The sequence below is a fragment of the Microtus ochrogaster genome, chromosome 7, assembly GCF_000317375.1.
Source record: "Microtus ochrogaster isolate Prairie Vole_2 chromosome 7, MicOch1.0, whole genome shotgun sequence".
Taxonomy (NCBI): Eukaryota; Metazoa; Chordata; class Mammalia; order Rodentia; family Cricetidae; genus Microtus; species Microtus ochrogaster.
The window spans coordinates 33,652,745-33,670,389 of NC_022014.1; the positions used below are offsets into that span (position 1 = coordinate 33,652,745).

Consider the following 17,645-nt stretch of genomic DNA (forward strand, 5'->3'; position numbering starts at 1 on the left):
TCTCTCTCTCTCTCTCTCTCTCTCTCTCTCTCTCTCTCTCTCTCTCTGTCTCTCTCTCGTCCTTAACTATAGTAGAGGCCTGCTGCAGGAATGGATGGAATGTGTAGTCTAAGTCCTCATGTGAAGGGATGTGGAGGTTGGACTGCAGGGCTGTGGAATTGACCTTCTGTGTTTAGGGTCTCTACCTGAAGTCAGGATGGAGTATAAACAGTGGGATAGGTAGAATTGGGCACCTGGGGTCTTCATCTGGAAATGAGGTCCTGGAGGATGGTTTACACTGATAGGTGGAGTTGGCCTTGTAAATCTAGTATCCTTACCGGGATGTGGGCAGAGGTATATTGTGAGGCTGAGTGGAGTTGGCAGCATATGGGACTTGAGAGTGTGGGCACAGGACACTCAGTTCTTAGGCGTCCTCATTGGGATGTGTGGAATTGATGATGAGAATCTGAGGTACCTGCTGGAGACAGGGACCACCAGGTAGATCACAGAAATCTGTGAAATTATTTTTAGATATCCTTATTAATATTTTAAAAGATGTTTTGTGTGTGTTTGTATACATGTGGTGTGTTTACATACGTGTCTCCCTGTGCAGTGTGGGTGTGGGGTTTCCTGATCTATCTATCAGGAGCTACTATTTCTTTGAGACAAAGTCACTGAACCCATAGCTGGTGCCCTGTAAGAAGAGTGGTTCCCTACTTCAGGTCCTCCCAGCACTAGGGTAACATGAGCATGCAGCCATGCCCAGCTTCTTGTTGCAGCTGCTGGAATCTGAACTCAGGTCTTCATGCTTGTATAATAAGTGTTCTTATCTACAGAGCCAGCTCCTTGGATCTCTCATGAAGAGTTTTTGCTTATTTTTAAAATTAAAAAATATTCTTTGAAAGTTTCCTATATATTTATAATGCATTTTGATTATATTAAGCCTCCATTCACCTTTTTTATCTTCCTATGTACTCTGGAACCTTTCCCACCCCCAGCTGTCCCTTTAGTCCTTATGACATAGTGAGTTTGGTTAAGGTCGCTTTTACGTGCCTGGTTGTGGTGCAACGTACCCATGGCTATACCCCTGAAGAAAAGGACTCCCTTGTACCAGAATCCATTAACTGCCTGCAGCTCCTCACCTAGGTTTTGGTGGTTGTATAGGGCCTTCCCTGACTCACATGGGGATGTTGATGTACACTCTTCTGCAAGTAACTATGGTTACGTTGAGTTCCTGAGTGTAGTGGCCATGTCATATCCAGAGACGCGTAAGTGGGTGGGGATTCAGATCTTTCTCTTTGGGTCTGGCAGCTAACAGCCACTTATGCTCAGCCCTTTGCACAGCTGTGAGTCTCTACGTTAATCATTTCCCACTGAAAAAAAGGTGCTGGTCTGGCCAAGGCTGAGAGTAGCACTAAACTATGGGTATAAACACAAATATTTAGAAGGCAGTTTGTATTTAGAAGGCAGTTTGATAGCATGGTCATGTAGTGAAACAACAGTAGAAGGTTTACCCTACCTACCCCTGGGATCAGTTACCAACCCCGCCATGGGCTTTCAATCAGATTTACAGTACCAGGCATGAGTTCTCTTCTGTGCAGTGGGCCTTAAATCTAACCAAGCAGAGGTATTACCTCTCCTGTATTAGTAAGGACTCCCTGAAGGAGCAGAGCTGATAGAATGAATATATAGATTGGCTTACAAGATGTGGTCTGGGAAGTCCAACAACGACTATCTTTTAATGGAGAGGCCAAGAATCTGGTTCATTCCATGAGGACAGATGTGTCGGCATTCCTGGTCTAGTGCAGAAGACCTGGGAAATTCCTGGAGAGCTGCTGGTCTTCAGTCTCCATCAGAAGCCCAGAGAAGCCAGTTCTAAAAACATCAAAGGAATAGTATAGCATCAGGATCATGATGTTGTGAGAGCGAGGGCAAGAAGGCAAAGAGCAAATTTCCTTCTTTCATGTCCTTTTATCTAACCTGCCCTCAGCAGGTCCTATCCATGTTCAGGGTGGGTCTTCCCACTTTAAGTAACATGAAAAGCAAAGTTCTTACAACAGTATCCGGTAATCTGTGCATTAGTTAATTCCAGATCCTGTTAAACCGGCAATCTGGATTAGCTCTTACACCTCCAATAACATTCATGCCACTGTCACCCCAGTGGGTGCATTAGGCCTGCTAGGTCATTATTGCACCGTGCAAGGTCCACTGCAGGGTAGAGTCATTGGTGACTTTTATCCCACAATAGCCCACATAGTATATATGAGCCATGAAAGCTAGTGACCAGTGAGAAAATTTCTAGTTCGGCTTTTCTTTGTCTCGCAATCAAGGAGTTTAGAAACAAGGTCTTACCATCTCCTTAGGTCAGTCAACCAAGAAAAACAGTAATGGCCTGCATTGTTTAGGAGGCTTCTGGAGCATTGATCTTAGTTACTGTTTGTTCTCCTGCTGTGAAGTGGCGCCTTGATCAAGGCAACTCCTAGAAAAGAAAGCATTTAGCTGAGGTTTGCTTCCAGTTTGGGGTGTTTCTCCAAGATGATCCTGTCAGGAAGCAGACAGGCATGATACTGAGCAGTAGGTAAGAGCTTTATGTCCTGATCTGCATGCAATAGACAGAGGCTGAGCCTGCTGTAAGCTGACCCCCAGTGCCACACCTTCTCCACCAAGACCAGAACACACTTCCTAATCCTTCCCAAGCAGTTCCACTAACTGGGGAGCCAAATATTTAAACATGTGAACCTGGCCCTCTAAGAGAGACATTCATGGATCTAAAGGACATGGAATGTAGAAACGACAAAATCCCCTGAGTAAATTGGGAGCATGGCGACCATGGGAGAGGGTAGAAGGGGGGGGGGAGAGGTACTGAGGGGAGCAGAGAAAATATATAGCTCGATAAAAACAATAAAAAATACCAAAAACAAAGTAGTGGTTTTCATATAGTTTTTCAGAAACCCTTAATTTTGGTTGCCCCCATTTCCTTCAATCTTCCCTATCCCCAGTCTCCTCCTTTCTCTCTCCCATCTCCTTCACATCCCCCTTAAACCTTCCTATCCCCAACAATCACATCTGTTCTACTGTCATCTTTGCCCTCATTAATTTTTTTGAGATCTTTGCCTCATCTCTAATGTTTTTCCATGAGTGTATTGGTGATCTTTTAGGTTTAATTTCTTTGCTACATTAAATGAATTTTGAAATTAGGTTTTCTGAGAATTTCCCAATTACATTAGTTTCATTGTATTGATTTTATATCTAACCTACTTTTCCAGATAGATTATATAATCATTTCTTTATGCTGTTTAAGTTTACTTTAAACCAATTTAACTCCAAATATGTCTATTTAGGTATTTCCATTTTAGTTTTTAAAATATATTTTAAGAGCAGACATGCCTATACTCCCCTAGTAGTAAAACAGGAACATCAGAACTCAAGGTCATCCTCACCTACATTGGGGGTGTGTCTCAAGAGCAAGTAAATAAATAAACATATAAATCTTTGGTTTCCATTGTGCACCATTGGATAAAAGAATCTGTCTGCTTCTCAATTACACAAGAATACTTTTAACATTCTGCCAGGAATAAGGTGTATAACTACTTTTTAAAAGCCAAGGATTTTCCTTTTCGTATTTTTCATGAATATGCATTAGATTTTGTTAAATATTTCTCATTTATGAGATAGTCCTGGTTTTGACATTTAATTAAGCAGTGTGATTAATTACACTGGGAGATTCCTGAGGTTAGACTCTGTGTGCCTTCTGACAGCTAATCTAACTTGTTTGCAGTGTGCCTGTTTATGTTACAGTGTCATTACCTAGATAAAAATCTGTATTTTTTCTTGTAGTGCCCTTTTCCAGTTAGAGAATTGTGGTTTAAATGAGAAATGTCCCCCACCAGCTCCTGAGTTTGAACACTTGTTCCCAAACTTGGTGGTGTTATTTGGGGAAGGTGTGGAACCTTCAGGAGGTGGGACTAGCTAAAGGAGCTGGTTCCCTAGGGGCAGACCTTCAGGTTTTAATGCTGGGCTCCCCCCTCCTGTCTGTGCTTTGTTTCCTGACTACAGATCCTGTGAGCAGCTGCCTGCCTCACACTCCCAGCTCCCTGCCTTCCTTGTCAGGCAGTTGAGATATAATATGGGAATGAACTGATACTTGTTTTTATTCTTTTCCTATTATTATTGAAATAGTTTGTGAACATTTGGAGAGCCATTTTAAAGACAGCTTGGCCTTCTGTTTTCCTTTGGGAAAGATGTATAGTTGCTGTCTGAATGGCTTCCCGTGTTGGTAGGACTGCCCATGCTTTCTATTGACTCTTGAGTCAGTTTTAGCTTACTTTTTTTTTCTAAGCCTTTGATCCAGTTTATCTGAATTTGTGAGTTTTGTCATTCCAGAGTCTCATTTATCTTTTAACATTTGGGTCATCTGTGTGTATTCTACCTTCTTTTCTGTCCTTTCTCTTATTTTTCTTTCCCAAGTAAATCTTGTAAAGATTTGCTTTTTTGTTAGTCCCTTCAGAGAGTTAGTTTACATGGGCTTTTCCAATCTAATTTCTTCTTCTTTGCTGTTGTTTATTCTGTTTATGCTGTTTGAATATTGTTGCATCTCATAAAATAGGCAGCTGAGAGTGTGTACTTTAAGTGCCACTTTGCTGATATGATTAATGTATTTTGTTTCTTAATTCTAAATATTTATTTTTTTAAAAACAAATTATTTTAGACCTATGCGCTATTTAGAGGTGTTTTCAAATTTGCAGTTCAGGGGAAGCAGGATGGACAGGGCTTGTATCACAGGCTGGCTTCTGACTTCCTTGGGTAGCTGTGGATAACCTTGAATTTATCATCTTCCTCCTTCTACCCACTCACTGCGCAGGGATTGCAGGTGTACGCAACCACTCCCAGTGTCAAGGGTGGAACCCAGGGCTTTGCGCATGTGAGACAAACACTTTAACAACTGAGCTATAGCCCAAGCAAATGTATTTCCTTTCTCATTTCATTTTGCTCTTTATTGCAATATAAAGTATTGGGGTAGAGATCATTGCCTGGCCTTTCACATCTGTTGAGAATTGTTTCACGGGCTCATCAGCTGGGGTATCTGGAGACAAATTCTTGCGCTCATGAGCAGAGCTCCTCCTCTTTACCACCAGAGATTATGTATGCCTGTCAGATACATCCTGTTGCTTTATGGGTTCAAGCCCCCTGCATCTTCACTGTTTCTCTGTAATAGAACGTGATGCCTGTTGTTATCCCAACATGTTTATACCTTCCCAAAGTTTTTATCAGGTCTGACTTGTTTATTTTCTGATCCTTAGAAGTAAATTATAATTTTTTTATTGTTGCATTGCAATCTTATCTCCTAAAGTCAATATGATTAATTAAAAATAGCTGGAAGTGCAGCTCAGAAAGAATATGCTTGTCCAGCATGGCTGAAACCTCAGCTCCCATCGGCAGCTCTGCAGATAAACAGCAAAGGGGAATTTGCTTGCTATTTCCTTCCTAAGTCTCGTATTTTAGAAGTGACTTTGTGTGTGTGAGTGTGTGTATGTATTGTTGTTTTTGGTATTGTTGTTGTTTTCCTTTTACTTCTCAATTTTCTTCCTCCTGTTAGGTCTTTCCTGAGTAGCACTGAGCTATCTTTGAGCTAGATTTTTTTAAATCTAGGCTGTATATCTTTGGATTCTTCCCCTAACCCCACTTGCTACCTGTGGCAGGTGAAGGAGCTGGCCTTACTCTGTACCAGCTACAGCACACAGGAGAATAGAATCTGCACCCCACACTAGAACTGACCCTGTTATTGGGGTCACAGGTGAGCCAACCCTGGGGGCAGGAGAGCTGACCTCCACCACCTCTTATGCCCCCCACATCACTCAGGAGAGAGGGCACTGCACTTTGCCTAGCAAAACTCATATTGCCCTTGGCCCTGGCAATATGAGTGAGGGGGACCTAGATCCTGCCTCAGAGCAGAACCGGCCCCCTCCTTGCTGCAGACCCCTTTGGGTGAGCTAGCTGAGGCCCTGCGGGAGAGCTTATCTAGGTAGTGATGATGAGGGAAAGCTTATGGGCTGACCAACCCAGTTACCACCCAGGCCCAGAACCAGAACTTTGAGTTGCCCCACTCCAGCATCCACTGAATCTATGAACTGTTGGAGCATGTGAAGCGGACAAACCTACAGATCCAAAACAACAGAATCTCCATGACACAGAACAACAACAGGATAAAAGAAAATGCAGTCTTTGAGTTTTTAACTGGAGTGTTTCATCCGAGTGTGTTTTCCGATATATTAGATAGCACATGACATATATAACTTTTGCTTTATTTTTCTATTTTCCTTTACAGCTATTGTTTTCCTTTGTTTCAATGTTAAGGCTTTACTCTAGTTATTTTTTAATTATATAGCCTCTGGTAGATCCATATCCTACTTCTTCCCTGGCAGGGATGCTCTTGAATGTTCATTATGTCTCAGTTTAATTAAGAGAATCAAGGTGACCACTTAAGCCTTGCTGAAGAATGATGCCAGGAACTTAGAAATTTGCCCAGTTACTTCTCCTCCTGGACTTCTGGGATATTGTCTGGTATCACTTTTATGTTTAAAGAGATTTTTTTCTTTGCTTTTAAAACCTACTTTAAGTATGATGCCTTGTAGTCTTAATGCATATGCTGATCTGTGCAGCCATTACTGCCAACAAAATTCCACACTCTTATCTCATAGCTGGGCGTGGAGACAGAGGCAGGTGTATCTTGGTGAGTTCAAGGCCAGCCTGGTCTCCTAGCAAGATTCAGGCCAGTCAGAGATACAAAGGGACTCTGTCTCAAACAAAACAGACAAACCCCCAAAACTTTCCCATGCTGCGCTGTCACAGGCAAACCTGCCCCAGCCCCATCCTAGGAGTTATCATCAAAGCTGTTGTTTCTAGCCTTGTAATTGAATTTTTCCCAGAATGCTCTCTGTAAGTAGAGTCATTGTCTGTGTAACCCTTTATGATTGGTTTTTGTGCATAGAGGGTATGCTTTGACCTTGTACTGAGTGTTGGCGCCTGTCAGCATTCCACCCCTGTGGCTGGGTAGCATGGAAATGTTCTGGAACCTCGTCACCTACTAGAAGACAGAAAGATTGCTTCAAATTTGGAGCATTCATAGGTGTGTTTATGTGTGTCAGATGTGTGAAGCTAGTTTCTCTGACGCACCACTGCCAGGTCACATGGCAAGTGTATATTTAATTTTATAAGGAACTGCCATTGATTCTTCACTGGCTTGAGCTGTTCTATCGTGCCCATTCCCCTAGCAACTCATGGGCTTTTCAAGGTCAGATTCTTTAGAGCTTGGTGTGTGTGTGTGTGTGTGTGTGTGTGTGTGTGTGTGTGTGTGTGTGTGTGTGACTACTATCTGCTATCGTTCTTGGTAATATTTTGTTTTTTATTTATGTCTCTTTTTCAGTAGCAGGGATAGAAACCTGTCAGGCCATTGCTGTACCCCTGAACTATCTCCCCAACTCTGTGCTTATTTTATTAGAATTTTTTTCTTATTACTAACTTGGGCAGTTCTATATATAATTTTTATATCATTCCTTTATCATGTGATGTGCAAAATATTTCTCTCTTTGGGTTTCCTTTTATCTCTTAACAGGATTTTTCATAGAGCAAAAACTTTTCCTTTTGCTAGAAGTCTAATGTACCAATTCTTTTTCTTTTATGCAGAATGCTTTTAATGTTATTCCTTAGAACCCACAGCTCTAATAAGGTCACAGATATTCCTTCCTGTACTTGAAAACTCCATATTTTATGTTCTATTGAAACCTGTGATCTATTGTGATTAATTTGTATAGATTACACAGAGCCAGGATCTGCACCTTTGCATATTGTGTTCCATGACAGTTTGTTAGATTCTTTCTTCTCCTTGAATAGTCTTTGTTCCTTTTTCAAGATTACTTGGTCATGAGTCTGGATCTATTTCTGGCTGGTACATTCTCTCCTTTTGCCAATGCCATCCTCCTGATTATTTAATTTTCAAATTGGTCATGTGAGTGCTATAACTTAATTTTCTTTCTAGGGATGCAGTAGTCATTTCCCCTTTTCTGCCTGTCACTGTCATGTTGGAGTTGGTTTCTCTCTCTCTAACGCCAGTCCTGATGTAGCTCCAGGGTTGCATCCCATCTGAGGTCAGTTTACAGAGGAATTGGTATCTTCACTCTGTTGCGTTCTCTAGTTCACAGACATTCTATGTCTCTCCACCTAACTTAGATATTCTGTGAATTTCTTCATAAGCACTCTGTAGTTTGCTGGTGTGTTGGTTACATTTCTGTTGCTGTGATAAAACACCACGACCAAAGTAACTTATAGAAAGTTGTGTTTGTGCTTATGGTTCCAGAGGGTTAGAGTCCATGATGGCGGAGCGAAGACGTGGTGGTAGGAGAAGGAAGCTGAGAGCTCACATGTTGATCTGCAAGTATGCAGCAGAGAGAGCAAAGTAACAAGTCTTTAAGCTCTCCAAGCCTACCTCCAGGGATATACTTCCTGTGGCAAGGGCGCACCTCCCAAACCTACCCAACAGTACCTCCAGTGAGAATTGATGAAACATCTGAGTTTATGCAGGCTCTTTATAAGTTTTGATAGACTGACACCAAAGAATTTAATCTCTTGAAACCGTTACTAAGAGTATTTTCAAGGGTCTGTTATTAGTATGTGGAGAGAGTTTATGTTTGTATATTCCTCTTATTTAATACAGTCTTGGTTATGTTATGGGTTTTTGTATTTGGACAGGGTCTCACTATGTAGTCTTGGCTGACCTACAATTCTGTGTAGATAAAACTGGCCTCAAACTCAGAGATACACTTGCCTCTGCCTCCTGAGTGCAGGATTAAAGGCATGTGCCACCATGCCTGACTTGATGATTTTTTTGATGGGAAGGCATCTCATTTTCTTGTCTTTTTTTTCTGCATTGATCATGCCAGCTGCAACTAGGGACCTAACACTTGAAAGTCCAGCCATGGCCAGAGTCTCTACATTCATTGCTGGGATTCAGTACTGGTTTTGTGTTTGCTGTTTATGAATTGCACCATCGGATCATACTATTTTTGTTTGCTCTGAGCGGCAAGCCTGAATGCACGGGTGTGACAGTCTTCTTAAGAAAAAATAGTAGAAGTCTATTTGTTGTACTCAATACAGGTCCAAGTCTGTGGCGGGGCACTCCAGAGAACCTTGAGCTTTATGCTTTGCTGGCATGCTACTTAGTGTTTCTGGAAGATTCTAGAGTTGTCTTTATCTTCTCCTATTAAGAGTTTCTGGTACTCTTGTCTGTTTCTCTGGAGTTGCTGTAGAAACAGTGGGATTTGTCCTTTGACTGTGTGCTTACTTAAGTCTGTATATAGGTATGTGTGTATGCACTAACATTTACATAGGAATGTGTATGTATTAGCATATGTATATATAAATGTGTATTAACATGTGTACATGCGTTTGTATAAATGTATGCACGCATTTGCTGACCGTTTTCTCCATCTTCCCTCTAGGGCAGAAAAGACTGAAGTTCTGAGCGAAGACCTTCTCCAGGTGGGTTCACTTACCTTGCCTGCCAGACCCTGAAGATGTTTTCCTCTGAAATGGCGCCATTTCTCTGTTTAGTTTCTATGCCTCTGCTGCATCCCTACAAACTATTAGGGGTTGAAACTCTATTGTTTCTAACAGTGCTTTCCATTTTGGCTCCCCAGAGGTGCAAGCCCACATCCATGGTTTTAATCAGCTGCATATTAAAATTACTTGGGTAAACTGCTTCTATACTGAGCATGTTCAGACTTTCCTTCCTGCTATTCCCTAAATAAGGCAGTGTTGTAGCTATTGTCAAGGGGTTTACATTGTATAAAGCACAATGAGTAACCCAGAGTCGATTTCAGATACACCAGGGGAGGTCTGTGGCTTGTATGCAAATATGTTTATTTAAGCCTGTGTGGGGCTTGGTGTTTGAGGGTATCCTGGTGCTAGTCTCCCTAAGGTACTGACTTAGATAAGATTCTTGGGGGAAAGATTCACAGAGTACCAGGGGAGCACCCACGCTGTGGTCACCCCACTCCCGCTTCAGCTTTCCAACACGGAGCATTTTCTGCCCAGAAATCCTTGCCTTTCTGGTAACAGGGTCACTATTGTCCACTCCTGCCCTCTGTCTCACTGTGCCTCCCACTGTCTGTGCAGGTAGAGAAGCGCCTAGAACTGGTGAAACAAGTGTCCCACAGCACACACAAGAAGCTCACCGCGTGTCTACAGGGCCAGCAGGGAGCAGAGGCCGACAAGCGCTCAGTAAGTGCCCTTTGCTGAGCCCTGGAAGCTTAGATCCTGTGTCCTGGCACCCAGCATCTCACCCCCAGGGCAGTTGCTTGCTGAGGCTACTCTTGTGTCTGAAGCTCAACCAAGCAAGCCTCTGTGCTTATTTCTGCTGCAGGGGAATTTTTGCTCTTTAATCCTGCCTGAAGCATCACCCTCACCAACCAAGCTGAGGCCCCCTTCCTGGGCAGATACCCCCAGGATGTCAGGACCATGCTTAAGTGGTTGGGAGCCTACCTCTGAGGGAGAGTTCCCCTGCATGGACACCTTTCATTGATTCAGCTTCATCATGGATTATATTTACCTTAGTCATATCGATGGTCCACGGAAGACAGTCTGCCTTGACTTCTGAGGTTTCCAAGGGCCTAGAAAAACCCTTGGAAGTTGTTTCCACTGTAATGAGGTGACAGAATGCCTGCTGGGTAAAGCTACTTCGATGCCTTTCTTTTGAACTGATTTCAGTAACAGTAAGCATTGTGAATACCCTGGTACTTAGCAGTGAGTTGTATAAATACCCTTTTCTTAGCTTTCCTTTTCATCCCTTCCTCCTTCAGTTCCACAAAAGAGCAAAAGATGCTTTTACTTGTGTGTGTGTGTGTGTGTGTGTGTGTGTGTGTGCGTGCGTGCGTGCGCGCGCGCGCGCGCGTGTGCATGCACGTATGTGTGCATGTGTGTGTATGTGCTTGCATGTTTGGGGGAGTTCACATTGGGGGTGGTGCATGTGTACCTTAGGTATTGTTCCTTAGAAACCATTCAACCATTCTCTCTCTTTTTTCTTTCTTTGTTTATTTGTTTAAGACAAGAGACTTTCACTGGTTTGAAACTTACCAAGTAGGCCAGGCTTACTGGCCATCAAACCCCAGGGATTTGCCTATCTCTGTCTTCCTAGAACTGGGATTATAAGCATGCACCACCACACCTGGCTTTTATTTGAAAAAAAAAAAAAGGTTCTGGGAATTGAACTCAGGACCTTGTGTTTGCACAAGGTTTGGAACTATGTTGTTTTATTGTGGGTATTTTGTATTCTAGGATGGTGATAATTAGTATTAATTTGTCAGCTTGACAACATCTAGAATGATCTGGGAGATGGTGGGTATGCTTGTGGGGGTTATCTTAATACCACTGAGGAGGGAAGACCTACCCACCATGGGAGGCACCATCCTCTAGGTGAGCTCATGGGCTATAAATGCAGCAGCAGCATGCATTGCTGCCTATTCCTGACTGTGGTGACCCTGTGCCCAGCTACTTCAAGCTTCTGATGTGGACTTTTCTGCAGTGATGGATTATAAATGCCCCGGAACTGAGAGCCAAATAAACCCTTTCTCTCTTAAGCTGTGTTTGTCGGAGTGGTTCTCAGTGTTATAGGAGTGGTGTGTGAGACAGATGGCCTCTCTCCCGTTCCTCCTCCCTAAATTTCCACCTGTGTTTGGTGTCTGTTGAGAGTCACAGAATGAGTGCCCTGGACTGAATGAATGCACCCTATGTTTCCTTCAGTCTCTGCACAAATGCCAACACCAGCCACGATTGCTCAGCCCTCACTCTTCTTTCTTTCTTGTCCCAAATACTTAGTGTTTTGGATTTCAAATATTTGGAATTTTGGAATATCTGTGAGCCCACAGTGAGGCACCCTGGGGCTCAGACATAAGTCTAGCATGAATTCATTTGTTTCATGTCATCTACTGCACACAGCATGAAGATGATGCTATTTAATATTTTGGTGCATCTCTGTTTTCACTGCAAGCTGTCACATGTGGCCAGATGTGGAATTTTCACTGGTGGCTTCTGGTCAGTGCTCAGAATGTTTCAGATTTTGGAGTGCTTTTGGGTTTCAGGGATTGCAGATTGGTGATACTCAAACTCTATTTTCAATAGGAATCCCTTGTGTGTGATATAAATAAAACCTCAGCTCTGGAAAATATCTTTAGACATAAGCGTGTGTCAGGAATTCTAGTAGGCTGGCCCCAAGCAGTCCTAAAGAGGAGCCTGTAAAATGCCTTTGGAAGTGAACTCCCTTGACCCGTGGTGGTCTAATATGTTACTTGGGTTGCTGTTCCAGATAGGGACATGGAGCTCAGGCAACCTTTGACCAACGTTCTTTCTTTTGCTGCAATGTGAATGATTCCAAGTATAGTATATTTTTCTGTCAAGAGTCTCATTTGAGGGTCAAGTGGGATGACAAGCACCTGTAACCTTCACACTCTGGAGGTGGAAGAAGGATCATGAGCTCCAGGCTAGCCTTGGCTACATAGTCAGTTTGGGGTCCGACTGGCTATGGGAGACCCTGTTGACAAACAAAACAAAATGGAAGAGTTTAATTTTAATGTTACCACAGGAGGCTTGAAACCAGCCTTGGAGGTTGACAGCAAAATGACACCAACATAATTTCCTGGACGAAGACAGAATTACCTAATGTGTGGAGTTTCAGCTGGGTTGGGAGTTCTGCCAATTCCATCCAGTTAGCAGACATTGACATATTCCTAGAGCCTTTGAGGGATGTCCTAGCCAACAGATCTGAAGGCAGGTGCACAGGGAGAAGGGTTGTCACTCAGCCCCTGGGGGCAGGGGCCGTGCTGGGCTTCCTGGAGATGTACAGGAGCAGCACTGGGAGTGACTAGGAAGTGAGGGTGTGAACAGGAACCTTCATCACAGTTGCTGAGGGGAAGGAGGGAGGCAGGTGATGGAGCACTTCTGGTTAGCTTGAGTAATTTCTGCAGGGTGTGAGGGGCAAGGCTATGCCTAGGTGACTGGCCCCTGCCTCCTAGTGGCATGACTGGATAGGTGGATCGTGGCCAGAAGAGTGCCTGGTGGACGCATGGCCTCAGGATTGGTTGGTTTGCCTGTGGAAAGCATATTCTGACTGCATTCTCTGTTATGTCTAGGAATCAGTTAGGTCTTTCATGTTGTTTCTCATCTCCTTTAGCAATCGGTCCTGAAAACTATAGCTTCTCATCCATGGGGCTGGGCAGTTTCCACTGCCTTGGTGGTGAGAAAAGCATCCTTATCTCGTGGTTGCTGAACTCGTCTGGATTCCCAGTGCAGGACGCAGAGGGGCCAGGATGTGTATCACATTCCCAGCTTGTATTTGTTAGTCCAGGCCAGTAGCTGGTTGGTTAGTCAGCAGTTGATAGGGGTCTGAGCTCTGCCTATCTGATGAGAAGGTCACATCCAACACGTAAATGGTGTCTCTCCCCTTTGACAAATATTTAGGGAAAAAAAAGAACAAATGTTTGAGAGCCCATGTTTATCATATAGGCTAGTGTATGTGTCAAGAAGCACGTTCAGCTGGGCCTTTGTCCTGGAAGGTCCAGGTTAGAGACGAGCAGGTGCTATGATGGGCATCAAGTGCATGGCTTGTCTCTTAGCGCTACAGAGCAGATTACTAGGAATTCCATGGGAGGAAGTGGGCTTGAGATGGACACACACAGGAACGTCAGACCAGAAGGATGCAGGGCCAGGGAAAAATGAGACATCCCTCAGAAACAAAAGTGTGTTGAAAGCAAGTAAACTCCAGAGAAAGAGGAGGGAGGTGGCATAAGTGGGGGCTTGCAGGGGTTTGGGTTACACCTGACAAACTTGGACCTCATCCTTAAAAGGTATCCTGGCATCCCAGTTGCTCACCACAGTGGGCTTGGTAGAAGAGAGGCCCCGATTAGACACATATGGCCATGACCTAGGTGAGATCCCAGGGAAGACGGGAACTGGAAAGGCCAGCAGGCCTAAAGAATGCTGCTGGCAGAGCACCCTGACTCGGCTTTGCATGAATAAGGAGTGCCGGGAAAGAGGGGCCTGGTTGACCCCTGACTCTTACAACTGAGATCGTCACTCAGAGGAAAATAGGAGCCGAGAAGACTTGTGGACTCTGAGTCAGGAACCCAGAACCTGCAGTTTCAGAAGCCCTCCTGGGTGAGTCCAGCAAAGATCTACCCACTGGCTTAGCCTCTGTCCCAGATGGCATTCTTTATTCTTCCCTTTCTAGAACCCTCAGTCAGGCTTGCCGGAAGCCCTCCTGGCTCTTTCTCTGTGAATTCTTACTTCGCTGTGGCGTGCACCACTCTGGTCCCTGAGGTCATCATTCAATGGTGGTTCCCACCACTCTCCTCCCTCTTCATATTCCATCTCCTGCTCCCTCCCAAGCAGGTATTGAACATGGGCTTCAGATGAGACCACTGTCCCTGCTGAGTCCCAACAAAGGGCTTTCCCATCCACTACGGAGCAGAGTTTGGACTCCATCACGAGTCTTCTGTCCATGTTTCTGAGCTCAGCTCTTGCTCCATCTTCCTCTCATCCTTCTCCAGCCGCCCTGATGTATTTCTGAGAGCTGCATCCCCGCCAGAGCCCTTGAGTTTGCTTTGGCCTCTGTGTGCCATTCTTTCCAAGCATTTCGGGCCAGTGACTTTTAGTCACTGCTCTTCCCAATCTCCACCTTTATCAGCAAAGAGACTCCAGTCACCCAGGGCATGGGCTTCCTCATCTCCCACAGCCCATCATTCTGCCTCATTTTCTTCATAGTGCATACTAGTGCCCGAAGCGCCATGATCACTGATCTCTGTCACCGATAACCAAGCTCCATGGGAACAGGGGTCTGGTCTCCACCAGCTGTGTTCCCAGTGCCTAAAACAGGCCCTGCCACATGGTAGGCGGTGATAAAAATAGACCGATGTCAGGAACAGATAGTCCATGAGTATTTGAGGATCTGCCTGACACACTAGCCCACCAATTTAAAATAACAGGCACTTTAGTGAGAGGGCTCTGAGGTCAAGCCTGGAGTCTCACATGAAGTGAAGCTGCTGCTTCATTTTGCCTGACCTTGAGCTAGTGAGCGACTTCCTAAACCTTAGCTCCTTCCTTTGGGAAGTGGTGATAGCAGTGGTTTCTGACCCTGCGGGGTTATTTGTGAGTGTAACGAGGTAGTACTTATAAATGACTAGAGTGTACTTAATGATATCATGGTCTGGGCAAGGCACCTTGGCTTTTCGGGGATTAAACCACACAAGCTGCTTCGTAGGACAGAGAACTAAAGGACAGGGAGAAGCAGTTTTCCTGGGTCACATGAGAGCATGCGAATAGAGATATGTGTGGGGTAGAGTATATAAGAGGGAGATTGTATACCCGAGCCATCTTACAAACCATGCCTCTTAAGCCCGGGGTAATTTTAGAAAGAACAGTCATTTCAGACTGACAGATGGATGTATCGAAACCTGGGACAATTCTGTCTTTCCTCGTCTTCTTCTGAAGTAGCAGGGGACAAGTTCACTTTAATAGCTCATCTTCGTCCCTGAAAACCACTGCCTGGCTTGAGGCCTGCTACAGAATCCATCCATTCAGCAAGGATCAGGACCAACGTGGGGGTGGGCAGAGGGTGGGAGAAAGCAGCTAAGGCCTGGGTGATGGACGGTTGGTAGGCATGAGTGACTACAGAAGCTGTTTTTGTGGAGTGCCTACCCTTGCCTTGAAATTTCCTCAGAAGCAGAAGTGAACCCTGTTGGGGTTACAGTCCACTAGCATCCATCCCACCTTCTGCCTTGAGGAAGGGCTCCCCCGGCCCCCTCTATGTGAAGGTACCACCTATTTACTGCTTTCCTTGCCCCTGATGCTTTCCTTCTGATTTCATGATTCCCGAAACATCTAGGTGAGTAAAAATATCCGATTTTTTTTTATCACCCCTACCCCCTTCTTCCTGCCCCTCAGATTCACCTCTGTCTCTCTCCTGGAGGGACAGTTAAACCATTAGTAAAGGACTTACGTAAATATGTTGCCGTCCACTCAGTGATTCCCCTGGTTATTAAAAGCCAAGGAGTCAGCTCTTGATGTGATGATAGGAAGTGGTGTGAAAGACACCTTGACGTAAGCAGGAGTGCTGACTGATGTGTTGCTGACCAGCCTTGACACTGTGACAAACTACGTAGCAGAAGCTACCCAAGGGAGGATGATTGTTTTGGCTCATGGTTTCAGGGGATATTGGTCTATCATGGGGGAGAAAGTGGGACTGACGGCAGGGCTTATGCTCCGATTTTCTCAGATGTCAGAAAATCAGGATGCAGAGAGCTTGGGCTAGAACTGGGGCTGACTTGTAACTATCAAATGTGTATCCCTGGTGGACTGTCACCACCGTTACATCCACCATCCCGTGACCGAAAGGTTCCACAGACTCCCAGAACAGCACCACCAGCTGGGACCCACTGTCCACACACAGGGACCTGTGGGGAACATTTTGTAGTCAGCCGCAGCATATGCTAACGTTTGTGAGGGATATGGTAAAAAGGAGCACAGCTGCGCACGAGCAAGATAAGATGGGCTTAGAATTTGAATAGATGTGTGTGCAAGAAACTGGGCACCATCATGGCATCTGGTGAAGGCTGAGGGATGTCTCTTCGTGTGGTTGGACAACATTCTTTCAGCCCATGGGCGTTTGAACTGTTTCTACTCTCTGGTTGTTATACGGAGGCTGCTAGTCACACTGATGAGTATGTGTTTGTTCAGATACTTGTTTGCACTTCAAAGATTCATGTATCCTGAGTGGTTAGTCTTTAAGCTATTACGAAATTTTGCCACAGTGAGGGACCGTTTTAAATTTCCAATAGGAATACCCTTCTAGGGCTGGAGAAATGGCTCAACAGTTAAAGGCGAGGCCCACAACCAAAAAATACGAGAATGCCTTTCTTCGCGTGCTAAACTAGTGTTTATTTTCTATTTAAATAAACGTTAAATAAACCATGTGGGTGGGTGTGAGTGGCGGCTTGTTGTTTGGATGATGATTGGGTTTCCTCGGTCTCTGATGAGCTGGGTTGCCTTTTCATGAGCTTGCTGGCTTTGCTGTGCACTGCAATCGTATGCGAACCCTTTTCTCTGTTGAGTATGCGCTGTCTTGTTTAAACAATGGGGTGGGTAGACTTCAAGAAAATAGTGTTTGGGGGAAAGGAATGCATTGCTCAAACCTTTGTGAACATGATTATGAAACAGTCCATGTTTTTCCTTCCTGTTATCCCACTTTACCTTTGAAATGCAGATGTTAGGCTGTTTCCAAAGTAGCACATTGATACTTGAACTTCCCACGTTTTTTTCTTTTCACCTCTTAAGTCTGACATGTGTGAGCCCTTCGGGCTTAAACATGTTTTGAAGTCAGATGTTTCATAGCTGTTTTCATATAATAGCTTTTCAGACCTTTGACTTTGTCCTTTCAGAGGACACGGATAGAAGTTCTCAGTGCCGCGTTTGCTTCCTTTCCAGAAAAAGTTGCCATTGACGACACTGGCTCAGTGCTTGATGGAGGGCTCTGCCATCTTGGGAGACGACACGCTTCTCGGGTAAGGCGATAGATTCTCTCTCTCTCTCTCTCTCTCTCTCTCTCTCTCTCTCTCTCTCTCTCT

The 17,645-nt window shown here is 44.5% G+C and overlaps 1 protein-coding gene across 4 annotated transcripts in view; it reads left to right on the forward strand.

Moving 5' to 3' along the window:
- Arhgap44 (Rho GTPase activating protein 44) overlaps positions 1-17,645 on the forward strand; it is a 159,790-nt gene that overhangs the window by 78,155 nt on the left and 63,990 nt on the right. For all 4 annotated transcript variants that reach the window (XM_005349865.2, XM_005349866.2, XM_013347276.2 and 1 more), the window contains exons 2-4: positions 9,474-9,513; positions 10,150-10,254; positions 17,506-17,582. In XM_005349865.2, coding sequence (XP_005349922.1) covers positions 9,474-9,513; positions 10,150-10,254; positions 17,506-17,582 — 222 coding nt within the window. The remainder of the gene's footprint in view (positions 1-9,473; positions 9,514-10,149; positions 10,255-17,505; positions 17,583-17,645) is intronic.